The 27,032-nt window shown below is 37.5% G+C and overlaps 3 protein-coding genes across 4 annotated transcripts; all 3 read right to left on the bottom strand.

Moving 5' to 3' along the window:
* Positions 1–1,470: 1,470 nt before the first annotated feature.
* On the bottom strand, positions 1,471–26,299 carry LOC114541302. 2 transcript variants are annotated; one of them, XM_028561247.1, is made up of 5 exons: positions 26,268–26,299; positions 12,092–12,337; positions 10,755–11,000; positions 3,715–3,960; positions 1,471–2,914 (listed from the first exon to the last, which is right to left on the bottom strand). In XM_028561247.1, the coding sequence occupies exons 2-5, from the start codon at positions 12,320–12,322 to the stop codon at positions 1,811–1,813; spliced, it is 1,827 nt and encodes a 608-aa protein (XP_028417048.1). In that variant the 5' UTR covers positions 12,323–12,337; positions 26,268–26,299; the 3' UTR covers positions 1,471–1,810. The 2 variants fall into 2 exon arrangements, with proteins under 2 accessions (XP_028417048.1, XP_028417040.1); XM_028561239.1 differs by lacking the exon at positions 26,268–26,299 and adding an exon at positions 19,891–19,979.
* LOC114539612 lies at positions 13,752–14,854 on the bottom strand. The gene is made up of 2 exons (XM_028560240.1): positions 14,269–14,854; positions 13,752–14,185 (listed from the first exon to the last, which is right to left on the bottom strand). Exons 1-2 carry the CDS (start codon positions 14,852–14,854, stop codon positions 13,752–13,754), a joined length of 1,020 nt encoding a protein of 339 aa, XP_028416041.1.
* Positions 14,896–16,177, bottom strand: LOC114539601 (zinc finger MYM-type protein 1-like). The gene is made up of 2 exons (XM_028560239.1): positions 15,952–16,177; positions 14,896–15,743 (listed from the first exon to the last, which is right to left on the bottom strand). Exons 1-2 carry the CDS (start codon positions 16,175–16,177, stop codon positions 14,896–14,898), a joined length of 1,074 nt encoding a protein of 357 aa, XP_028416040.1.
* Positions 26,300–27,032: the final 733 nt, after the last annotated feature.

Genomic DNA, 27,032 nt, shown 5'->3' with positions numbered 1-27,032 from the left:
TGTGTGATATCAGAAAATTGATCAGATGGATCATCATCAATCTCATCTTCATTGGACAGTTCGAGACATTTCGTTTCTTCACAATTCCCTAAAAAATTTGCTTCCCTATCGTCTGGGTATAAAGAAACAGCAATTAGTTTCCCGACTTCCAATGGAAAGGGTAATTACCAGTGTTTTTTGTTGAGGATAAAATACAGGAGCATCAGAACGAATATGTGAATTATGCTGAGCTCCCTGTGAAAGCTAATGTTGCATGTCAGGGTGGATATATTGATAACCTTGAGGTACATGCTGATAGTGGGGTGGCATCCTAGGAAGATGTGATATGCCTCTTGCTCTACAGTTACGAGCGATATTGTCAACTTTATTTCATTCGTTGCATATAGGTAACCTATCTGTTGTGTGACGGTTACAGTTAGAGGGCACATCAAACGGGTGATGTGTGGGTTCTAGGTACTGTGTCTCTCGCCGTACCTCATCCCAAACTAATTTTGCAAAATGTGGTCTGATTCATGCCTTGGATGAATGATGAGGACTGGCGCCAGTGGTCGCGACTTGGGTTGCTGACTTCGTTAGATCTCGCAAGTTTTGCATGGATAGTAATTATATGCTGCTACATTTTGAAACCTGGTTTTGGTCAGTTTTACTGACAAGATTCTCTGGACTTTTAACAACAGATTCGAGCTGAGATTCAAGCTGATATTGTGCTAAATCATGTGTGCTCATTGACAAGGCTTCTTTTAGCTAGGTTGGCACGGTTTTCGGCCTCTGCCGCACTATTTGGCTGCCCTAGGATAACATGACTTTTTAAATCTGGTCGAAAGCCCTGAATAAAATAGTGCATGCTTTCGATGTCGCTTAATGCGCCTTAATTCTGCTACATAGTTAGCCACAGACTTAGTTCCATGCTGCTTTCTCGCTGACAATTGCTGACGCAAAAGCAAAATTGATGCCGGATTGCTAATGGCCCCTTTATGCCTTAACGAAATTATTATCATGCTCGTGAAAACTAGTATTTAGACAAGCATCCCAATAACCCGCATGCATTACCCTGTAAATAAAGAGGTAAGGCACGTAAACGTTGGTTAGAATCTCACTCACAAAAATTAGGATAGCGTTTAAAATGGTTGAGGAATGTTGTGATAATATCAGTTGGCTTACCAAAAGAAGGTGTGGGCTGGAGAGCTGGGCCTACCAGTAGTGTGTTCTGTGCAATTAGTGTTGTCAATTGCGCTTGTTGCTGTTCTTGCAATTTGAGAAGGTCGGTACAAGTATGGTCTACTAACCTCCCCCAATGAATTATCGGCACGAGTGCGACTGCAAGTGTTCGGGCCAGACACAATGAAATATTTTATGTATAACTGTGGTGTACAATATAATCAAATGTCTGCACCACACATAAAACAACGAGAAACATAAGACTAGAAACAACACATTAACAAAAATTTATCACTACACACTCGCAATCATTAACAATATATAAAAGAGATAATTTTCATTGAATACTGAAACAACATGTGGTTTGTCGCCTATTTCAAGCTAAAGCAAATAAGTAAGGAAATAACATGTACCTGAAACAGAGCCTGTGTCTTCGGCTCGTGCTGTTGCCTCTCACACTAACTTCAACTAATGACTAATCACTATTCACCGTTTCCGAGTGTCAAGTGTCTAATAATCAAGCATTGTTCATTGTTTCACAATGTTGTCAAAATGATGCCCGTGCATAATTGCTTATATAACAACAACAAATTGGTTATATGAAAAAATCACCTTTTGTAGTTAGACTAAAAATGTTTTCATCTCACAGTTTCTATTCAAGGTTGCCTGTAAGGCATTTAACAATGTTTGGTTCAGGTTCCTTCGTTTTTCTATTCTGTGTTGTAAGTTTCTTTGCGATTTTTATATTCTCTCTTGCAAGTTTTATAACTGCCATGTGTGCCTGAAGAATGATGAAGTCTTCTGTCTTACCTCCTTTATCGGGATGATGCTGAAGACACAACCGATGGAATGCTTTGTTGACCACCGCATTGGAAGCGGTCATTTCAACACCCAAATATCTGTAAGCATTTTCTAGAGCTACATCTTGTGGTATTCCAAACAGCTTCTGTGTCAAATAATCAGAGATATAAGCCATCCCTGCGGCACCGACAAACCCACCAAGAATACCTCCTACCAGACCACCAATGGGACCGCATAATAGAAAACCTCCGAGAATACCGCCTGCCATCCCTGCCCCAGTTGTGAACGTTGCATCCAGAACATTTTTGACGCATCGCTTTCCTGATATTTCACCCTTCCACCAACGTGTGATGTTATTTTGGGCAGTATAAGCGAGGTAGACCCCTGCTAAACTTACCATAGCTACCTTTCCGCACGTTTTACTCCCAAGACTTGCGAACTCGTCGATTGCAGACATCAGCACATTACCCCTGGATGCCAATTCTTTTATTGAATTTAATACAGAGGCTTTTGATTCAGTAGGAATGACATTCCAGATCTTTTCCAAATTACTGACGAGTGACAAGAAGGGTGCTGAAAGTTCCGATCGTTTACTCCTATCAAGTTTCTGGGAGCTATCTATGAGAAAGAATTTATCGAAATTCTCCAACATCTCTTCATAAAAGTGATATAGCCGTGTTCGATAACCTTGGTCTATTTCCGCTTCTCTTGCTTCGCGCAAAAGCTGTTTAACACACATTTCAAAATCCACATCAGATTCCAGCTTAGCTTTCAGCATTGTCCAATGCGATGCATAAGGGCGATGAATGTTGTGTTTGTAAGCTTTGTCTTCTTCGTTGAGAAAGAAGACTAATCTGATGTAACTTTCAGGGTTGTCTTTTAAAACTTGCATGATTTTTGCGCGGATTTTGTCTTTCCAAATTTCGTCAGCTGCGATAATTTCAGGCAATTTTGCCTAGAAAAACGGAGGTAATTTGATTATTATATGACAGCAGTGATGTCCAACTAAAGAATGTTTTGGGACCAGGAACCGATGAAAAAACATCGTTGTTGTTGTAATCCTTACCGTAAAACGGACAAAAAAAGGAACCAACAAACAGATATCGAAACACTTATTCGATACGAGATAATACGAGCAGTTATTAGGAAACTAATAAAAGGTTTTTAAGGCCGGCCTAAATGCGGCGGAATTGGCGCATGGTTATTTTTTGTACGTATGACATTAGAATTGTATAGTCTATACTTTCAAGGCGGCCGTCAACGCGCAAGCCGTATATACGTGCGATTTCGCATACACACGTGCAAGTGGAGGCCGACTGGTATGCCGTTGGTGCAATCATATAATTTTAGTAGAATGCATTTTTCGTCGTGTGGCGCTGAAGGGTTGTGGGTTCTAGTTACGAGAGTGTGACTGCTATATAGACTAGTATTTATACATCCTGTAAAACATACCAAATTTTACTGTCCCAGTCTACATAATTATTGTATGTTATGCTGTGCAGTGTATGGCGTACTTTGCACGACAAATGGGTTGGTGGGGCATATTCATGTATTCATGTTGTGAGTGACAAATTCCTTTTGAAATCAATTGTCACTAGCTAGCCTGCTAAGATACTAGATACAAGATACAAGAATACACATGTGTATTATGAATATGGACATGCTAATATTCGAACCTGGCTACGGCACTGCTGCTGTAATAATAACTGAAAAGGCCTACAAATAGTTTGAAGATTTCAGCAAAAAAGTTCTCACCGCTTTTCGAGTTTCTTCAGAAAGCCGCAGAGAAAACAATCGAAAAGCTTCATCCTCATTCAGTACAGTTTTTAAGGAACTCCAATGTGGCGCGTCAACGTCGTCTTGGCACGCTTTGTCTTCTTGGTCAAGAAAGAATAATATATTGACCAAATCTTCAGGGTTGTCTTTAAAAACTAGAGAGAGTTTTCCGCGGATTTTGTCTTTCCAATTTTCTTTAGCTTCAGCCATTGTAACGGGGCTTGTCTAGAAAAACGGATTTAATCTGATTATTATGTGACAGCATGCAGTGAAGGCAGTAGCGTAACCAGTCTGTTGATTTGTCCCGCTATGCTAATATTTTGGTGTTCACTGACTGTGAAAACAATAGATTTCTAAAGACATGAATAATTATAATAACTTTACATAACTAATAAATTTACATAACGGAACAAAATGGTCAGGCTCGCTACGCCACTGAGTGAAGGTATCACTATAGTCCTATAGAATTTTTTGGATGGGAAACTTTTGGAATTAAGACAAGGTTGTTTTTATACTCCAATGTCGCGGCATACGAAAACGTGACTTAATCCCGGTGACCATGAAAGTCCATGTTGCCAATAACGGCGGCATGAAGATCTATGATCCAGTCATCCTTCTATATTCAGGAAACTCAAGACATGGAAAAAATCTCGAAACCCGCCAAATCACATATGTCACAAAGAAATCTGACAAAACCTTCCTCATCAGGGAAGACAGTACCAAACCTGGCCTAATCACAGAGAACTTCTCTGCCAATGGTGAAGCCGCAAACAGGCCTCAACCACACCACACCACACAGTTCATCACCAGCCAAAAACATCGCCCACTAAACCCTGTGATTGCCCATCAATCTCCATCAAAAACAACCGTCTCCGATACAACCATCACAACGCCTAGAGAAATGGCTCATCGACTATTATCGATCAGGAGCCATTCAGAATGATCCACGTCCCTGGCATGAAGCACAAAGCTGAAGATCGCTATGTCTCGCTCTAAAAATTCCCGAAAAGCGAAAAGATTTCAATTTTAGAATCAACATCCGTGATTTAGGAATACTAAGATTTGCTTCTACAATTAAACGAGAGATACCTGTATGTTGAGGTTTGATGTGAATTCTACAAACTTGTAGTGCAGGAACAAGGGGATCACATGACTTGAGATTGCGTATTAAGCACCCAGCATTCAGTTTTAAAAGAATATTGTGCAGTGTTCCTGCACTACAAGTCAGTAGAATTCACATCAAACTTCAACATACAGGTATGTCTCGTTTAATTTTAGAATTCTACTTCCTTGTAGCTACATCACAAGGAAATCGCATGAGACTTCAAAGCCTAGAGAGCAATATATAACAGAACCAGCTGTGAAAATTTATTGAATACAGAATTTAACTTGGTATAAGAGTTGGTGATAATGTGGGCAGCTTTGTCTGAAATTCCTTGGAGTTTAAGGGATTTCCAGACAAGTGACAGACCAGGAGTTGTAATTTCTTGTGTAGAGGATGCTGTTTCATTGGCTCGTGTTTCAGGTAAAGTAGATGAGGGCTTTTCGGCAACAGACAGGGTGCTCGCACTTGTATTGTCATTATTACCGGGTACCATAGTGGCACAACGCACAACTACAATGCCCTCTGCACAATCCTCCCTGACTTTCTGTAACACCCGCGTTATTAGGCTGAAAGGAGGGAAAGCATAAAATAGTTTATTAGCCCAATTTTGGGTGAATGCATCAACAGCAAAGGCCCCTCTGGGTCTTGGTGCCATGACAGATAAGTATCTACTTTGTGATTTAAGCGCGAGGCAAACAGGTCTATTTCCGGTGTAAAAAAATTTTCACATAGTTTATCAAATAATGTATCGTTTAGGGACCATTCTGTTTTTTCATCAAAAACCCGTGAGTGCCTGTCTGCCTCTGTATTTTCAATGCCAGGTATATGTATTGCTGATACCCAGATATTATGCTCCGTACACCACAGCCACAGCTGTCTTGCTGCCCGGTTACATTTACTAGATTTATTGCCACACATGTTATTGATATAAGTGACAGCGGTTGCGTTGTCTAGCTCTAGCCTAACATGTATATGTGGGAGCTTTTGTTGCAAAATGCTTGAAGAGCAAAGAATGCAGCTGCGGTTTCGAGATAATTTATGTGACAGGCTGCTTCCTGTTTAGTCTTTTGCCCTCCAGCCTTTGTATTATTGCGATGTGCCCCCCAACCCAGCAATGAGGCATCCGATTGAATTATTATGTCAGGTGGGTGGGGTAAAATAAACTTTTTTTGCTGAGGGAGCATAAGCAACCCACCATCTTAGGTCATTTTTGGCGTCTAATGAGTATGACATTGTTGCCACAGAGTTTCCCTTTTGTTGCTCAAGAGCTCTTGTTTTTTCCCTGTCTAATGCCCTATAAAACAGCTGAGCAAGTTGGATAGCTGAGAAACTAGCAACCATGAGCCCAATAACTTGGGCCACTTGGTACGGATAGATGGTTTATCCATCTTTAATAGCATAGAGCATGCATTCACAAGTTTTTTGTGCCCTCAGAGTCAAAGAGATGGTCATTGCTAATGAGTTCAACACAAACCAAGATTAATTCATGGGTAGGTTCAACTACTGCATGACTTTTCCTCATGGGAAACCCAGGTTTTTAAAGATAAAAAGGGTAGCTGACACATTTTCTTGATAGCTTTTGTACTCATCACCCTGTAGGTAAGAGTCATCAATGTAACCAAACACAATGTGCCCCAAATTACGAAGTGTGGCATACACTGGTTTCAAAAGCTTTGTGAAAATTCGTTGGGCTGATGCTAAACCATTGGGCAGGATTGTAAATTGGTATAGTTTCCCCTTCCAAGAAAACTCTAAAAACTTTTGATAATCTTGGGCAACTGATACAGAGTAATTTGCATCCTGCAGGTCTACAGATGCCATAAAACAGCCCTTTCTCATAAGTTGTACTGCCGTGTGTATAGATAGATTCCATCTTAAATTGATGATATGCAACAAATGCGTTGAGCTGCTTTAAATTGAGGATGAGTCGATAAGACCCATTTGGTTTGGGTCGTAGGAAAATGTTTGAGACAAACTACCCCTCCTCAGGATGGGAAGCTATAATTACCCCTTTTAACAATAATTTTTTAATTTCCTTATCCACTGCATTTGCTTCATTTTGCCCCAAGACTGGCTCCTCTGGGCAATAGCTCTGGTAGGATTATTGGGTGAATTCAATATTTACACCTTGGATAGTATCAAGTATCCATGGATCTGTGGTTAGTTTTTCCCAGGCCGTCTTAAAAAAATTATTTGACCGTGGCAGTCCGAAGCGTAGCGGTATATTAGAGGCAATAACCTTTTTTGGAAGCTTCTCTGTTACTGTTGTGGCTTCCGATTGCCTCCTTGTTTTCGTCGGAAGTTGTTCTAGGGCCGAGACTTCCCCTGCTCGTTTTTTTGAAACCGATAGTGTCGGCGGTATTTTAGTTATATCTTGGCAAGTCTTGGCTAATTCATCTCCAAACAGCCAGCTTGTTATAGGTACCTGATCATTGCAAATTTGCTGATATTGCTGGTTGAGATCAAGTTTGATCACTTCCCTTCGTCGCTGGTTTAGCTCTCCAGGCTTGTGCATAAATTAAGGTTAGAGCATCAAGTGCCTGTTTCACAATTGATTCTCTGTTCTCATTTGTTACCTTTTCTGGCAGTGGGAGGAGTGTATTTGTCAACTGAGTTAATGGCATTAGCCCTTTCAGTAATAATGCTTGCACTTTTCGCATTCGAATATCTTGTGAGGGTGTATAGGAAGCAGTTGTTGCCAAATCTCCGAGTTTACTGCGGTAAGCACCATAGCCTCACAGTTTTTCAGCCTGAAATACAAATTTTATTTCTCCCGTAATTTTTCTTCAGTCAGCCTCGTACGCAGGAGTTTATCCACAACCATAGCTAGATTTTCGGTAACTTCGGGCCCACACTTTTCCTCGCTCAATTCATTCGCTATATATCATTGCTAAAACCGTTGATTGTGACAAATTGTTGGCAGGCGAGTCTTTCGATTGTTGATTTGAGGCACTGATGAGTTCATTTACATCCTTAGTTAATTCATCCTCAGACAGCGCCTGTTTTTTTGGAGCGTTTTGAGGCCGATGATTGTTTGCCTCCATAATCTGACTCGGAACCGGAAGAGCGACTGGACGAACTCAAGTTTTGGCGGGAAGCCTTTTGTCTTGCTTTCAAGATTTTACCGAGGTTAACAAAACCTTCTTGGAGGCATTCTGTCAGCTTAGAGAATCGCCCATCAATGCTGGATTCTACCGTTTTCACTTAGGCAGCAGGTCGGATCTCTTTTTCAGAATAGTTCTGACCAGTGGGAGCGAGACATTCGTCGAAATCGGCTCCTTCAAGCAATCGCTGCTCATCTACCTCGTCTGAGGCGTTCATGTCCAGATCAAAGTTGGCGATTTTTTTATGTATTCGCGGCAATTATTACTCAACAAGCGGTAAAATTATCGACCCTACCTGTTTCGAAAACCGGCCAAATTGTTGGCAGGCTTCTCAATTCCAGTTTCAAAGAATATTTATAGTTTTTTAAGGGACACAGATTTTTCTGTGACCAAGCGAAACGCCAGGATAAGCACGCACTGAATGCTGGGTGCTATGATAAGCCACGGTTTGCCTTATTGGTGATTGAATATATTAGAAGGAAAAAATTTGCTTTGCGCGCTGCATTGTGGTAGCTCTTAAACATTCTTTCACTTGTACCTGCATGCAGTGCGGTCGGATAACGACGGCATATTTTCAATATAAAGAAAACATACTACCTTTGATGATTGATAAATCATCACAACAAAGCTAGATATCAGGCGAAACCTCACCCTTTGGTCTGTCACCCTGGAATGGGCCATAATAATGTTTATGATCCTTTGAAAACACGCGGAAACTGGCGAATTTAATCGCTGAAATATCACTTGTTTGCTCAATCACTTCTGTCTCAAACAAATTGTAAAGATACCTGCGGTAAAGAAGCTATCTTGGATCTTATACTAACCACCATGCATAAACATTACAACCTGCGCGAATGTTTCCCGGGATTTGGCCTGTCTGTTCATAACACTGTTACTGTCACCCCGAAAAATACACCACCGAACTCTAACACTAAGAAACAATAACAATTCGAGAACAACGAGCAAGCCGTAAGATGAAATGGGTAGATATCTGAGTACGATAGACTGGTCCTCCTTATTTTCCTCCTTGGATACTTGCGATAATATGTGGAATCTCTTTTATTATATATAGTGCAACTGGGACTTAATATCCTGATGCCAACAAAGCAAATTCGCATTCATACAACAGATACATCATGGATGAATATCCATCATGTGTGGTGGGGTGAAATCAAGCGTTTAATTGGTATGAAGGCGTCAAGTGCTAATATATTAAGTCAAGTAAATTTTTAAAGATTCTCAAACCTAACCCCACAAGAACAAGCAAACACCACCAATACTGCATGCTTTCTCGCACCACTTGAAGAATACAAATCTTCCACTCCCCTTGAACGCCTTCCATTAGAAGATTCGGCTAAATTTTAAGAAGTTACCGGGGAACGTGTTCAAAAGTTTTTATAGCAAAGCTTTACCCTTGTAAGGCCTGTGGGCAAGACCAAATCCGGTCTCGTGAAGGAATATTCATATATTGTTGCTTTTCTTATTACGACAATTCTTAATTCATTTTACAGTAAACAGCTGATACCTGTAACCTGGAAGATGGCAGATGTATCCCCATTACCAAAGAAGAAACCAGTAAGAATTCTTAAGACCAATATCCCTCACATTGTGTGTAAATTAAGTAGCAGAGGAGTTCATCGTAGAAGATTATGTAAAACCAGCTGTTTTAAACGTGATAGATCAGAGCCAGTAGTACAGTGCGATTCCAAAGTCGTAAACTACCATGGCATTGATATGCATGTTACATCACATGTATTTAGAAACTGATGGGAATAGTGCGACCGTAAGAACAACTCTATTCGACTATCGAAAAGCGTTCGATTTAATTGATCATGAGATCCTTATCAGAAAAATTAGTACTTTGAATCTAACTCGGAGCAGAATCCAGTAACACTAGAACCATTAAATGTAAATGGGAATGAAATCGAAACTGTTGAGAGTGTCAAATTACTGGGGGTTATACTGAGTAATAAACTTACATGGAACGCTCATATCGAAGGAATCACCAAGAAAGCCAATAACAGATTATACTTTTCTGTTCAGTTAAAGAGGTAACAATTGCAGATTTGATATTATTTTATACATCGTGTGTTCGAACAAGCATAGATTATGCTGCACCAGCTCTCTATCACGCCCTTCCGAGATATTTTAAGAATGACCTTGCATGTTTGGAAAAAAGAGCGATAGTAATTATAAAGCCAGGAGTGGATTATGGTCCATGATCAGCGTGTGAAACTTGAATGTAAGACCAATGGAAGAACATCATAACCTTTTATGCGAGAATTTGTTCAAGAATATAGTCAAAGATGCCACCGTTACATCAAACGTATCTTGACCTTAGAAATGAAGGCAAATTAATTTAATATACCACACTTTTATTCTGATCGTGCCAAGAAATCTCTTATATTTAAGATAGCAGCTAAAACGTAATTGTATTATTTTAATAAATAGTTAGACTCAAATGTTTTATAGGTAATTTTAAATTTTGTAAATATTACGCTTTGCCAATGAAAAGAATGGATTTTTCTGCTAGTCGTGTGGCCCTGATGCGTCGCGGGTTCTAGTTACGAGATTGTGTTACCGCTAGACTAGTATTTAAATCCTGTAACACGTACCACATGAAGTGCATGACTAATTCCTTTTCGATTGTTTTTAGTCTGCTAAGATACTAGATACAAGATACAAGATTACCGACATGAATATAAAATTATGGGCCTGCTAATATTCGATGCTGGCTACGCCACTGCTGCTGTGATACTAACTGAAAAGGCCTACAAATAGTTTGAAGATTACAACAAAAATGTTCTCACCGCTTCCCGAATCTCTTTAGAAAGCCGCAGAGCCAACGATCGAAAAGCTTCATCCGCCTTTAGTACAGCTTTTAGGGATCTCCAATGTTGCACGTTAACGTTTTCTTCGCACGCTATGTCTTTTTTGTCAAGAAAGAGTAATATATTGGCCAATTCCTCAGGGTTGTCTTTAAAAACTTGGTAGAGTTTTTTGCGAATTTTGTCTTTCCAATTTTCTTCAGCTTCAGCCATTCTAAGGGGATTTGTCTAGAAAAACGGAGTTAATATGATTATGCGACAGCACGCAGTGAAGGTATCACTATAGATTTTTTTTGATGGAGAAGTATGGGAAGAAAAGATTGTTTTTATACTCCAATGTCTCGGCCTACGAAAATATGAGTAAATTTCGGTGACCAGAAAGTGCATGTTGCTAATAACGGCGGAATAAAGATCCTTGATGAAGTCTATACTCTGGACCTTCAAAACATGGAAAAAATCTCGAAACCCGCCAAATCACATACGTCATCAACCAATCTGACAAAACTTTAATTTCCTCAGCCGGGAAGACAGTGTTGAACTTAGCCTATAATCATGCACATGCAGGGAACATGGTGAAGCCATAAATGAACGGGAGATACAGACTCAGAATGATCCACGTCCCTGGCATGAAGCACAAAGCTGCAGACGCTATGTCCCGCCACCCAAACGACTTCGTCTCTCCGCGGCCGGTTGTATGAATGCCAGTATATAACTTATCAACGGAATAGTGTCTGATTTTTTCGTTCAAAAATGCTCGAAAAGGGATAAAATTTCAACTTTAAAATCAACAATTATTAAAGAGGATCCTTGATTTAAGAATACTAAGATATAATCAAGATTATAGCAAACAACTGGCGATCTTAAAGCTTTTCACAATTCTTATGAAAGTATTCTTCATGGATCTTTTTTTTTGTTTACGAGGTGCGGCTTGTCAATGAAAGGAATGATTTTTCTGCAAGTCGTGTGGCGCTGAAGGGTCGCGGGTTCAAGTTACGAGAGTGTGTTACTGCTAGAGTAGTAATTACATCCTGTAAAACATACCACATTTTACTGTCCCCAGTCTACATAATTATTGTATGTCATGCTATGCAGTGCATGGTGGAGCATAATCATGTATTCATGTTGTGAGTGACAAATTCCTTTTGAAATCGAATGTCTCAGTTTGGTTCGCTAAGATACTAGATACAAGATACAAGATTACACATGCATGGATATATGAATATGGATCTGCTAATATTCGATGCTGACTACGCCACTGCTGCTGTGATACTAACTGAAAAGGCCTACAAATAGTTTGAAGATTTCACAAAAGTTCTCACCGCTTCTCGAATTTCTTCAGAAAACCGCAAAGCAAACAATCGAAAAGCTTCATCCGACTTCAGTACAGCTTTTAGGGATCTCCAATGTGGCGCTTCAATGTTGTCTTGGCACACTTTGTCTTCTTTGTCAAGAAAGAATAATATATTGACCAAATCTTCAGGGTTGTCTTTAAAAACTTGAGAGAATTTTTCGCGGATTTCGTCTTTCCAATTTTCTTTAACTTCAGCCATTGTAAGGGGATTTGTCTACAGAAAGACGGATGTTAATAATAAGAGTTAATCTGATTATTATGTGACAGCATGCAGTGAACCTTGGAAGGTATTACTATAGAATTTTTTGGGTGGGGAACTATGGGAAGACAAGGTTGATTTTATATTCCAATGTCTCGGCCTACGAAAACATGAGTTAACCCCAGTGACTATCAAAGTGCATGTTACCAATAACGATGGCATAAAATCCTTAACGAAGTCATCCTTCTATACTCAGGAAACTCTCGAAACCCGCCAAATCACATACGTCACCAACGAATCTGACAAAACCTGTCTCAGGCGGGAAGACAGTACCGAATTTGGCCCGTAGATCAACCACAGGTTTCCACCCCACCACTCAGTTCATCACCAGTGTTATGAGATCAGTGTCTTTTTATCCGCCTGAACCTACGCTCACTCTGCCTTGCATATTAATTCTCAATATCACGCTCAACCTCATCCAATAATCATTTAATATTAGCAATTACATATCGGTTTGATTCAAGGTTGTGTTCATTATCCCTGCTAGTATTATTGGCAGAAGTCAAATTCCTATATGCTGTGACAGACGTCTTGTTGCTGCCGCAGCGAGCGAGCCTGAAGCGAGCGAGCAAGGCAGCAGATCCTAATTTAGAAATGGGGGCGCAAATCAAAATTTGTCTTTGGCGCATTGCATGACGGTACCAGTGGCAGGGATGGAGGAACATATTTTATTTTGGGGGTGGCTGAATTTAAGTTCCGGCCATAGTTGACACGCTGAGAGCATATGTTATGTAGCGTGAGAGAGAAATAATTAACATTCACCTGAACACAATGTAGGATATTTCTTTTGTATTTTAGCAGGCAAACAGCAATTTGACGACCTTATTGTTGACGACCTTATTGTTACACGTTTGTGAAATTCTTTCATGTATTTTGGGGAGGGCTACGATTTTTACCTTGCGCGGTGCGGTGCGTGATACTACGCAGGGGCGGCGCCAGCCGCCCAAGCGTGGGGAGGACTTTTCGACCGCCGAAGGCGGGAGAAAACTAGGGGGGTCCGGGGGCATGCTCCCCCGGAAAATTTTGAAATCTAGAGTCTCTTAAATGCGTTTTCCTGCGTTTTGGGAAGTCTTTTTTTCTGAAAACCTATGCCACTTAAGCCTAAAAATAAGATGACCAGCTTTCTACAAAGAGTCAAGAATGAGTTAAAACTTTCACAAAACGTTTAAAACTGTATTGAATTCACGTTATATGTAAGTAAATAAGATATGATCTACATAAACAATTTAAAGAACAGAGTTTAAGTGCATAGTCGTATCCATGTCTACAGTGGAAGCTTTCGAGGCTTTGCCAGCTTAAATATTTCCACTAATTTGCTGAGTTCTATATTTGCTGCCACATCTCGTTCACAGCTTATCTGGACTAGATCCTAAAGTCTCTCAGGTGACATGGCAGCTCGCAAATAATTGTTTATAATTTTTACTTTGCTATGTGTGCGCTCACATGATGCCACTGTTACTGGCAAGGTAGCCACGATCTTAATGACTTCGAACAAGTCGGGATAAAGATGGTGTAGGTCATCATCGCTGAAAACATCGAGCAATGAGGGCAAACAGACCCAAGGTGTAACTGGAGAATTTTCATTGAGGCCTTTCTCTTTTCTTTCCTTTACTTGGTTCTTGTGTTTTTTGTATGCATTCTTCCAATCATCACACTGCTTCGATTTTGAAAATAGTAGGAATTGTTGACCAACACGATGACTGCTACGCTTATAGAACTGAGCTATCTTCTCAACTTTAGGGACATTTTCTTCAGTTAGGTTTCGTGGATGGAAGGTTGCAGAAAGACTAATCATTTCACACGCTGTTTCAGAAAAGCGTTTGTTCAGCTCACTTTGTATCTTGTCCAAGAAAGGAAAATACAGTTCTCTTTTAAAACAATCTAACGCTGATTCGCCATCTGGTGGTTGTTTTGCAGAGTAGACATATCTAAAATGGATTGGCCATCAGCAAGGTGGGTGGGGAGTCTTCGGCGGCGTTTGGTTTGCGAGGCTGTTGGACTTGCATCACTAAAACTAACATCAAGGACTTCGCTGCCCCATTTTTCGGCAAATGAATTGGCTTCTTTTATAAACAAGTCGAACTGTTCATCAGTGCGAAAAGATGCAATCGTTGCTTTCAGATCCTGAATAGCAGTAACTCCTGATGTTAGATCCATGTCTTCTCTCTGCAAATATTCTGAGGCATGTGTGCTAAGAGAAAAGCACTTCACTAAGATTTGGCATGCAGCTACAAATCGAAAGGGGATTAAACGCACAAGTAATCCGGTTGCAACGCTGTCGTTGTTCTGCTCAGACTCTTCCTTGAACATAGATAAAAGTGCTGGATATACATTCATCACAACTTCCAAGTTATCAGTGCGCGCAGTCCATCTGGTATCAGAAAATGAGTGCAGAGCAGTCTTGCCTGAGGTAATGCCGTTCGCTTTCAAATGGTTTTCATATCTTTTGTGACTCTTAGGCGACCCTTCCATATAGCGATAAATGTCCCCGATTGTCGTAAAGATTTCTTTGACTAAAGGAATCGTTTCCACACTTTGTTCAAGAACAAGATTAAGCTTATGGGCAAAGCAATGAAAATAGATTGAAAATCAGCTCCAGCTTCCGTCAAATGCCGTTGCACTCCCTCGTCCTTGCCGGACATATTTGCAGCACCGTCAAAGCCTTTACCAATGAGATCTATTAATGAAAGTCTGAGGTCTTTCATAATGTCTACGATCACCTCAGCTAAAGAACGCCCCTTTAAGCTGGACACCCTCACAAGCCTGATACACCTCTCAGTTATCTTAAAATCCGTTACATATCGCAATATAACGGACATGAAGGCCTTTTTGTGAGAGGTAACCTCATCACACTGGATGGAGAAATATTTTGCCGATCGGACTTCATTACAGACGACTTCAGTAATGAGGTTGCTAAGAATACTGATCATCTCATTTTGACTCACATGGGAAAAATACGAGACATTCTCGGGATGCGTATCCATCCATTTCCTCAAGGGGGCGTGGTACTTGGAAAGAAATTGAAGCTCTTCAAGGAAATTGCCTTTGTTTTTTGAATCATACGACTCGTCATGACCACGGAAGGACATATTCTGTTTAGCCAAATGTCGAACAACGTCGAAAATCGTTTCAACGATTTCTCGGTTTTCTTTTCTCTCCTGCTCCTTTCTTTCTCTTACTGCTTCCGCTTCCCTGTTCAATTGCACGTCGATTGGCGTTGCTGATTTGAATGAATGAATGCGCTCTGTTGAAAGCGTATGCATCCGCGAGTTAGCATGTTTGCTTAGCTTTCCCTTTTCTCCGGTAGCATTCTTCCAATTTCTGAAGCCAGTCTTTGTGAACGCATCATCCGAACTGCCGACTGTAAGAATTGGTTATATCATGCTTAAATAAGTATCGTGCTTAAGTATTCGCAGTTGCGTGATTCGGGTACTTGCGTGATTCGCGTATAGCATAATTGAGAGGATCACACTATATACTGTATTAATACTGTATACATATATCAACATAATAATCTTTTTTTAATATCACAAATATATATAAATATGTATATATAAGTATATTCTTACCAAGTTGGCCAAAACATCTACAAGAAAAACAAAACGCGGCGTCTTTAGCGACCGAATATTCTAGCCAAGAATATTCTTCGTACCATTTCTTCTGAAACTTAAAGTTTCTTCCCCCTATTGGCGATGGTGGAAAGTCTATGGCGGGTCTCACCGGTCCAGACTCAAGAATAAAGGCTCTATTTGCCTCACACACGTTTTCATTCGATGGATCTCTCCCTTCAAACATATTTATTCTCTATATACTTTCGTAACTTGTTCACTTGCGTGCCGACGAGCTAATAAGCATATGTTGCGCTAGCCAAGGAGACCTACATAAATCAACACTTTCGGGAGAACAATTTCCGACACGCTTAATTGCAGAATAACTTATTAAATTTGGATAATATACGATTCAATCAATCATTGCTTTATCTTGTGCAAAAAAACGCCTGAAGCAGCTCTAAAGTTCAAGAGGTCGTTAAGGTATATAATTAAAAATGCCACAACCTTGTGTCTCTTGTTTCGTATAAAATATTGCTAATATATAAATAAAACCACAACATTGCCCCCCCCCCATATTTCTCATCGGTTATGAGCGAATTGGAAAATTGATTTGGAGGTGGACTGGGGGGGACATGTCCCCCCCAGTCCTCCCCGTGGCGCCGCCTCTGATACTACGTGTATGGTATGTTAATTTATATTGTGAATAAAGGTGAAAACGTGCTTTGGAACATTGTATTAGCGTATTCGGGTGCCAGTAGATTTTCGATATAAACGAAACATAATACTCTTGTCACCTGCGGTGAAAATTTTTGACGCATTGCATGTTGGAGTTGGTGTCAGGTTATACCATTCCACGTGTTGGCTGCGTAAATTTTGGCGAATTTATTTCGGCCAAATCAGTGAAATGCATATGAGATATTTCGAGTCACAACGAAATAAATCGTTATGTAGTAGCCAAATTAAAAAGTTTCAAACCAACATTTCAAATTATCAGTCGCGATTATTGCATATTCCAACATTGCAGCTTTGTGCGTTTATTTATTATAATAAGGAGGGGGGAAGAGGATGTCTTAAAAACACTCCGAAATCTTAATCGCACCGTAAAATATCATCTAAAATCAATATGTGCATGGATCACTCGCACTATTCAGTACCAATATTCATTAAGAAGTATATAATCAACAATATCTAAATTCCAAATTCAAGTAGCAAAGAGATAAATTTTTGAGCCACACTACTATATACCTGGAAAATTTAACTCCAAAGGGTTTTTATATGAGCGAACAAACTACGCCATAAGTAAATAGCAACCAAAATAGCAAACAATGGGATCATGCAGGGATTATATGAAATATTTCAGTAAAGATTCAACTAGGACCCTTCGCACGAGAATTCCTCAAACAGCCTTTAGCCTTCCCATAGGAATAAGATTAGCAACCCGAACACTAACATCATGTTTTCTGACAGCAAAACCTAGGCAGGGTAACCTAGTATATATGCACATGTTGACATCAGTACTATCGTATATATGATAATTATTAGTCTTTAAAAACGAAAGTTAACATTATCTATCTTATTGAAGTATATATTCCGTGTATGACAAATACAAGACTTCACGCTAATAACAAGAAGTTAATGTATACTAACGTCAACGACATTCGTAAAAAAAATTAGGAGCGATTCATGAATTTGTCAAATTTAGGAATATTATAGAGTTATTGATTTGCTTTGTTTTATAATTTGTCGTATGTGAAAATGCTAAATATCTTAATATATATATATATATATATATATATATATATATATATATATATATATATATATATATATATATATATATATATATATTAATATATATATATCTACTATATACCTGGAAAATTTAACTCCAAAGGGTTTTTATATGAGCGAACAAACTACGCCATAAGTAAATAGCAACCAAAATAGCAAACAATGGGATCATGCAGGGATTATATGAAATATTTCAGTAAAGATTCAACTAGGACCCTTCGCACGAGAATTCCTCAAACAGCCTTTAGCCTTCCCATAGGAATAAGATTAGCAACCCGAACACTAACATCATGTTTTCTGACAGCAAAACCTAGGCAGGGTAACCTAGTATATATGCACATGTTGACATCAGTACTATCGTATATATGATAATTATTAGTCTTTAAAAACGAAAGTTAACATTATCTATCTTATTGAAGTATATATTCCGTGTATGACAAATACAAGACTTCACGCTAATAACAAGAAGTTAATGTATACTAACGTCAACGACATTCGTAAAAAAAATTAGGAGCGATTCATGAATTTGTCAAATTTAGGAATATTATAGAGTTATTGATTTGCTTTGTTTTATAATTTGTCGTATGTGAAAATGCTAAATATCTTAATATATATATATATATATATATATATATATATATATATATATATATATATTAATATATATATATATATATATATATATATATATATTATATATTATATATTATATATATATATATATATATATATATAATATATATATATATATATATATATATATATATATATATATATATATATACATATTAAGACCCCAGTGATCGAAAATAGATTCAGATATACATATGAGTAAAATATGTAACAAAAAAGGGATATTCGAACTGAACAGTATACATACCATACCATAAAAGTATATTTATTCTCTTAAAGAGAACTGTATTCCAATTATAGTAAAACAAGTGTGTAATGATAGATTAATCCAAATTGTTGTAAACATATAATATATACGAGTGACTCTGTAAGCTTCCTAAAGTTGTATGCTGTGCTTCTGACTCAAGATAGAGAGATGGCAACATTGAGAAACTTAACTTCAACAATTACAGCAATATTTCGCATTGACTACTAAAAACCTTTTCTTTCTTTCAATAGAGAGTTTTCAACAGTGGAGCTCGTGGCAAGATTTATTCATCAAGAAACAGCTACACCCCCGTGTGCTAATTTACAAATTCTAAGCGGGAAGAGTATATTCTTTTTACTCTTATTCATCTTATATTTCTTGAAAAAACTTTGGGAAATAAAGACGATTATTTCTATCAAATCCTATGTTCGTGCTTTCGCGACACTTTCTATGCAGCACAACCGCACTTATGTATGCAGCACAGTGTAATTTCCGTGCATTGGAGGTGGCCCTTATCGACCACCGTAATTTGTAAATAACTAATTCATTCGCACTGAAGATAGTTTATAGTTTAGCCGGAACATGTCGAATGCTTAATATATACTAATATTTGAAAAGTGAAATGCTCATTCGCACCCATGACTCGATTGGATGCGGCGCTCTTTGAAGAGCGTTTGTGACAAAGTTTGGTCTCCAAAGAGTTGTGGTGCACAGCTCGAAATCTTTGGACAATTCTCCGATGCGCATTTGATTTCGCTCGCATACGGTAATCATATTCGCATGATACGGAACAAATAAACCGTTCTTTTGATGCTTTATGTTCGATTGTGTAAATTTAATTGGGGTAAGAATATATTTAATACATGTAGATTCAGGTCCTATTGTAATAATATCGATGCTATATATATATATATATATTATTTATATATATATATATATATATATATATATATATATATATATATATATATCATGCGATTTATTAACATTTTTGAACTTCTATACTTTTTAAAGTACGTTATGCATGCTTCTGAATGTCGAACAACATTTAGATTCGCAAAGCATCTAAATGAGTATGAACAGTATTGTTCATGTTCAGAAGCTTTATACTGAAGACTGGCACGTGCGCGGCACACCGAAGTTAATTCCAGCCTGTGTTAACGCCATGCAAAACTGGCATCTTGTTAGTTGTTATTAAAAGAAAAACTAAAAAGATGAAGAATCACGATAGTTTACCCATTTGACACGTGCAGCTTTGCTTTTCAGACTTTGTTCCTAATACGTACTTTTCGAGTTAGTCGTCCCTTCTGGTTTCGTTGCTTTCACGATTACAATATAGAAATCCAGTAATATTATCTTCTTCAATGCACCGACGAAAGAAAACAATCTACTAAAATCCTTATACTAAAACGTTCACTGCTTATATGCTCTCCGAGAGGTATTCTTAGAACATTATCTCGTTGCCATCTTTAGACATTACATAACAGTTGCTGTACAAGCATGACTCAGCTCAACTGGGCTACATAATACCTCGTTGCCATCTTTAGACATTACATAACAGTTGCTGTACAAGCGTGACTCAGCTCAACGGGGCTACATACTTCCAGGAATTCTTGCATTTATTATAAATTATAGCCCAGTGTTCACCACAAGTTAAAAACAAGACGCCTGTTCTCGCTTTAACTCCGGCGTGTCGCGCACGTGCCAGTCTTCAATATAAAGCTCGGCTCAACATAAACAATACAGTTCATACTCATTTAGATGCCTTGCAAATCTAAATGTTGTTCGATCGCGACATTCAGAAGCATATCTTACTTTGAAAAGTATAGAAGTTCAATTGTTCGAAAATGTAAATAAACCGCATCATACGTTCACTTTGTCTTACACTTTGGATTTCGCTCTTATATTAAATGTTCAATCCTGTGCAAACTGCGACGTGTTAACGCGCCCATACACGACCACATCTTGTTATACGGCGAAATAGGAGCGATATTATTAAAATAGGACCGGAATTTACGTGTATTCAATATATTCCTACCCCAATTAAATATAAACTTAATCGAACAGCGTCAAAAGAACGGTTTATTTGGTTACCCACGAGTAGAAATGCTGCCTAGAAACATGATGTCAGTTTTCGGTTTCCCAATCTTGCTCCTACGGGAATTCTCTACAAAGGTTGTTTAGAGATTCCTCTACGAAGGGTCCTGAAAGGCTGTTTAGCTGAAACTAATTCCTAGTTGAATATTCAAATATTTTATTCAATCGCTGATCCCAGTGTTTGCCATTTTGGTTGCTGTTTACTTATGGAATAGTTTTTCCGTTGATCTATAAACCATCAATTTCGAGTAATTTCGAGTAATTTACCTTGGAGTATTGTAGTGTTGCTCAAGATTTATCTCTTTGCTAATCGACTTTAGATTTTAGATAATTGTATATTATATTTTTCTTAATGGGTTTGGAAAGGGGTCGACAGCCAATTGCGTAAGTGAAAGGAACTACATTTGAAGATTTTACGATTAAAATCTCGGACGGTTTTCAAAACATGTTCATCCACCCGGCATCATAATGGAGTATGCAATGGATAATTTTCAATATTGCTTTAAAACCTTCTAATTCGGCAACTAGTCTTTATTGAATTTATTATGTTGTGACCGAATACCTTCGCAGCTAAAGTAAATATCTCATTTCATCTGGCCCATGCTTTTCGTAAGAGTACGCGTGAATTAAGCATGATCCCTTCGTTCTGACGAACATTTCGATATTACATTTACGTGGTTTAATCATAGAAAACGTATGGCAAAAATCTATTATAAGTTGCCAATAATCAGCTGGCCAACGTATCAAAATCATTGGCACAAAGGACCATTATATATTAATTGAATTTACAACACAAGTGATTTGCTGCCCTCAGAAACATAATCAGGCAAAAGAAATATAGCGAACTGTAATGTTTCTTATCTGATCATCAAGATAAAATTAATTTAGTTTTTCTCTAAGGTCAGCAAATGAATTAATCTTTTACTCACAACACATTTTTTTCACAACACTAGACAACGGACGACAGGAATTACATTTAATACATGCACAGTTATTAAGGTTTGTGGAACATCATAAACATACACTAGTTCTGCCATCTAATGATAATCCCCAAGTAGGCGCAGAGCGTCGTACGAGGGTACTAATTCCGCCCGGAGATTAGGAATTACACCCGGTATTGTGACAGAACATAGCGGAATCCAAAGTTGTCCAAATTCTATGTCATGGACTGTGGACGTTGAATGGTCATGGCACTTTTGCGCACGCGCAAAATTTGAATAAGTAAGGTCCAGTGAACTCTGTATAATATGGAGTAGTAACTTGGTTGCTAAAAGTGAAGCCAAAGATGGCGGAAATCGGAAGGAGCTATTGGAGGACACCCAATCCTCCTACGTGCGCGGTCAAATATTTTCTCATTCTTTTGACCGCGTTTGATGGCTCGCAACCTCAAATTCTTTTTTGCTTTTCTTCATTTAAAGAATAAGAATGAAAAAAATTGTTTTTTATAGCAATCTGTTTCTCTGCATCTATACCTTATCTGAATACTGTATTTTCCCACTACAGTGTGAGTAAATATGAATTTTTGGCTGTGAGTGCAAGTACGCTTCAACCTTTTGCTTTGCCTTTCGAGTAAATATTGTGTTTTACCTTGTAATTTTGACACAGTTTTAAGACACTGATAGTCATCAGCCCTAGCATGGGGCAGTTTCTAAAGATTCTTTTCCTGCATGAAACGTTGGTATAAAAATGCCGCATTTTCAGTTGTATTTTGAATCTCGTGATTTTTTGGATAATTTCTTTGCAAGTTATTGTTTTTATTAAAGACAGCTTAATGCACATATTTTCTCTTAAAAACTTAAATAAGGTAATATTTTATTTGTATGTTTTGAGTGTATTCTTTTATTTGAGAGAACGTCAACAACCCTCACTCATTTCTCTTGAGATGTTGCTCCCTTTTAGAAAATTCATAAGTAAAACCTAAAAACATCCTAACAAAGAGCATCAGCATTTAAATATCAAAAAATAGCAAAAAAACATGAATTCAATTTGACCGTGCACGTAGGAAACCTTGGGTGTCCTCCAATAGTTCCTTAAATTTCCGTCATCTTTGGCTTCACTTGAACATTAGTCAAATGAGGGAAGTTACTTCTCCATATATATACATACATATATATATATATATATATATATATATATATATATATATATATAATAACATTATATATATATTATATATATATATACATATATCTATATATATATATATATATATATATATATATATATATATATATATATATAAGAATTATAAATACAATTCTTTTAATTAGTTGCTACTTTAAGTTTCATGCACTTAAGCAATCATCAGGCAACGTATTAGTACGTTGCCTGATGATTGCTTAAGTGCATGAAACTTAAAGTAGCAACTAATTAAAAGAATTGTATTTATAATTGTTATAACACGCTCTGCATTCTATGTATTGAGCACTCTGTGTTCTACAAAAGTCTATTTGGAATAGATTTATATATATATATATTATATTATATAATATATTATATATATATATATATATATATTTATAGTGGATCTAGGAAAGGTTGTCCGAAAATATATACATATATACAAATAGTTGTGACATGGGACAACATATTTCCATCACGTGTCATACCTAATTACGCATGCAACACTGAGCTATATAATAATTCCTGGAGGACCGGCTCCTGTCAAAAAAGTGAAGCCACTAAGATGGCGGATTTTGAGCTTTGCTGACGCCACTTGGTTCCTTTTGCTCATGGTAGTTACCACTGACATACCGCGATACAAGGTGAAAAACTGTGTCCATCTCCCTCCTGGTTTTTATGAAAATATTTTCGGCTTTCGGTATATATTTTTTTGTTTTGCGTTTCTCTTTTTCCCTGTTCAACAAATGGAAAGGACACGTAACTTCGTGCTGTGCGTTTGACGTTGTGAATGGCTTAATTCACTTATCGGTAGAGTGAATTTTCTCATTTTGCCCTTATTTTATAAAATCCAGGTAAGCCGTTTTTCAACTTTTTTTACTATAAACAATTTCGTTTTTGGCCTTCGAGTTTGGACTATAGTATAAACTGATTACCAAAGCCTCTGAGACAATAAATCCATCAAAACGTGTGGTACAAACAGCCTTTGGTACATTACAGTGCTGTCAATGCAATGTTATATACCCAAATTTTATCATTTTTTCTTAACTTGTGTCGGGGGAAAGTTAAAATTCCTGGCAGTGTCAATCTTTTGAGTTTGGTCTATGTTGTTTTCATGATAGCAAACATCAATGTTAATAGGAAAACCATTCCCCCCAGTGAGTCTACTATAGTCACTCTTCTATTGATCCCACCCAACATCAATTAACATGATCTGAGGGTGCTGATACAAAATAATAAGTTGCTGTAAACAGTGTAAAACTCCAACCTCTGATAGTGAGCCCTGTTAAAGCCTAGTTATTATATTATCTTGTTTACCTTGTCAAATCCAAAGTAAAATGATCAATTATCACAGCTCTTAATTTATTTTTTAGCTTCTTGCACCTTGTGAATAAATCTTGATCATATCTCCATTTTTATTTTTCAGGATGAAGTTCATGCATTTTATGACTGTGCATTGTTATTCTTCATTTCCATGTTATCTGATTTTGTTGTCGGCTGGTGTTTTTATACCATTTGTCATATTTATTAATTAATGAAATAAATATAAACATGCATTGACTGAGCAGTGTGTCTTCAATCTGCAGCAACTTTTGTAATTTTCTGTGTATGGTATCAACCTCCAAAGGGGTTATATTCATTAGGCTAATCAGTACGTGGAGCCTATGGAGGGATAAATGTTACTATTTACTATGACCAAGGGTCCAGGGATGCAATTAGAGAATGCTGAAAACTTTTAAAGCCTATTAAGGTTATTTGGGTACAAGTTGATGACTTGAATGAAAAGTATATTATGCAAATATGATTCTTGGTTGAAACTATATTGCTGCACTAAGTATTAGTCAGCTGCCCAGCATTTTGCCTGAGCTTTGGCTTCTGTTTCTTTGGATTTTGTATTGTGCATAGATATAAAGTCTTGAAGACAACATCACATACTGAATACTGATTACATACTTCCTGCAATTCATCAGTTCAGGGTTTAGAAAAGTCAAATTGTTGGCCATAAATTCCTAGTTGTCTTCAAAATATGCGAGGATAGTGCCAAAACATTCAAACATTTGTAAACTCTCATATTGGAATGTATAAATAACAAAAATATTATTACGAAAATAAAATAAGAAACCTGTCAGTTCGTGTCAGTATCAAAATCTTTAGTTTGTCCACATTTTTCCATATTTTAATATATTTGTTTCCGCACTAGCTAAAAAATAGCGTGTATGACTTGTATTCATCTTAAAATAAAACTTTATTGTATGTCAGTGCGAAAAATATAAAAAAAACAACCGAAAAACATTTCAAAAACAAAAAAGATTTCACGGCAAATTAAAAAAAATATAAAAACCAGGGGGGAGAATTGTTATTTGCAAAAACCAGGGGGGAGAATACTGCTGTAGCGGGCTCAGAATTGAGCCTGGTCAGTGGTAAATACCATGGTCAAAAGGTACCAGGTGGCGTCAGCAAAGCTTCTGCGGTTGCGCAGAAGGGCGAAGTCCGCCATGTTGGTGGCTTCAAAAAGATGGCGGCGAAGTTACCGAAAAATGACGAGCCGGTCCTCCAGGAATTATTATATAGCTCAGTGGCATGCAAACGTTGCAAAATTGCTTCAAGGTTATTGCTTAGTTGGGATATTTTTGTTGTAAAATGCCTAAACCGTATTCAGACGATATAAGATGGGGGATTGTGTGGCGTCAATTATAGGATTATAATTGACGAACCCTATATGTTTTTATCCATCTTTAATGCAAACCGTATAGCGAAATTATATCGTCCATATTATACAGGTCTACTGCATAATTAATTTTTATGGCATTGGCAAAAAGAAATTTTGCCCTCGTTTCGCGAGTGACAGCCGGTTGACTCTGAAGTCTATGAGGCATTATAGTCCCACAGTAAGACAGAAAAAGACACTAAAAAGCTAGGGCATTTATCGATTTACATGCATGTAGCTACTTATGGGACAGAATATAATAATAGGACATTTCGAGAGCCAAAACACAGGCAGAAAAATGACTCAATATAATCAATCCTGATATGCATACAACTAAATTATAGTCAAAACTGCATGATTTCAACATTATTGACGCGGTATAGTAAAAATATTCAGTGATATTCTATGCATGATTATATTAACATTTTTGCCGTGCATTGAACACTGACCTCAATTGCATGGGCGAATTCAAACGCGCGGTTCTAAGCTCGTCCGGTTCCCAAGATATGAACGTATATTGCCTAACTATGACAATAAACTTTTCTTTCATGCTATTATAGTATACGCGGGAAACATACACACTTTATACAAGTAATATGTATATAAAATATAAATATTTATAAACATTATAACTAGGGAGCAGCCTTGTAGCGTCTTCAAATAATTTAGCATCAAAATGTGGTATAACAATATAAAATTATATAATATTATAAATATAAACATTACTGAGCAACTTACCAAAATATTTTACAGTTGTATAAACTTTTCAAATCTGCAGTTAAAGCTGAAAAGGAAAGAGAAACACTTCTGTAGTTATAATCAAAATAAGATATCTTTCTATCAGCTCATTTTAATTTGAATTTTATACCTTATATAAAGCTGGAGAGAGTATAATTATATAGAGCAACAAATCGTGAAGATATAATGTGCAAAACTTAATCACCCGCATTATTATATACGATCGCAGAAGCAAAGATCGACTTCCTTCAGTTGAGCGCTAGCTCTTCCGTCAGTATAGAAGTTACTAAAATATTATCATAATTATAATGGATGTAAATTAAACAGATCCCGGGACAAATCCAATGCTCAATAAATAAAGATTAACATGCGGAATTTGAGGTTATTGCAAATTTGCAGGACAGTGAATTAAGTTAATGTCTTGTATACATGTTAAAAGTTGACTGAATTTGACCTAGAATACTCTAAATCTAAATCTATATACTGCATGCTAACCCTAACGCACGTGCTTGGATTGAGACAGCGAGATTCAACTTTCTGTTTTGTTGTCGTGAATTTCGAAATATCTAAGTACCTCCTACGTACTTCGGTACTTCAGCGAGCTGTCAATCACCTCTCAAGAGATCTGACGTTAAACATAACGTCCATGCATGATCCTGAATCTGTTGAAATGGGTACAATCAAGATATTGTTTTCGTCATTTCGCCGTTTCCTCAATTTTTTCTTACATCGACATTTTTATCTATAATAACTTACATTAATTAA

Source organism: Dendronephthya gigantea, unplaced genomic scaffold, assembly GCF_004324835.1.
Source record: "Dendronephthya gigantea isolate DGI-Jeju-01 unplaced genomic scaffold, DenGig_1.0 000003F, whole genome shotgun sequence".
Taxonomy (NCBI): domain Eukaryota; kingdom Metazoa; phylum Cnidaria; class Anthozoa; order Malacalcyonacea; family Nephtheidae; genus Dendronephthya; species Dendronephthya gigantea.
Note: the sequence above shows the minus strand (reverse complement) of the source record. Positions and strands in the feature narration are given on the sequence as shown.

Excerpts from the sequence above, each read along its gene's own strand:
- LOC114541302 (XM_028561247.1), bottom strand. The coding sequence starts at position 12,322 with ATGGCTGAAGTTAAAGAAAATTGGAAAGACGAAATCCGCGAAAAATTC. Across the intron at positions 3,961-10,754 it reads CTAAAGAGATTCGGGAAGCG|ACAAGCCCCGTTACAATGGC; the intron begins GTGAGAACATTT and ends CCGTTTTTCTAG. Across the intron at positions 2,915-3,714 it reads CTGAAGAAACTCGAAAAGCG|GCAAAATTGCCTGAAATTAT; the intron begins GTGAGAACTTTT and ends CCGTTTTTCTAG.
- LOC114539612 (XM_028560240.1), bottom strand. The coding sequence starts at position 14,854 with ATGGAAGGGTCGCCTAAGAGTCACAAAAGATATGAAAACCATTTGAAA. Across the intron at positions 14,186-14,268 it reads CCACCAGATGGCGAATCAGC|CGTGTGAAATGATTAGTCTT; the intron begins GTTAGATTGTTT and ends TTTCTGAAACAG.
- LOC114539601 (XM_028560239.1), bottom strand. The coding sequence starts at position 16,177 with ATGTTTGAAGGGAGAGATCCATCGAATGAAAACGTGTGTGAGGCAAAT. Across the intron at positions 15,744-15,951 it reads TAGATGTTTTGGCCAACTTG|TCGGCAGTTCGGATGATGCG; the intron begins GTAAGAATATAC and ends CAATTCTTACAG.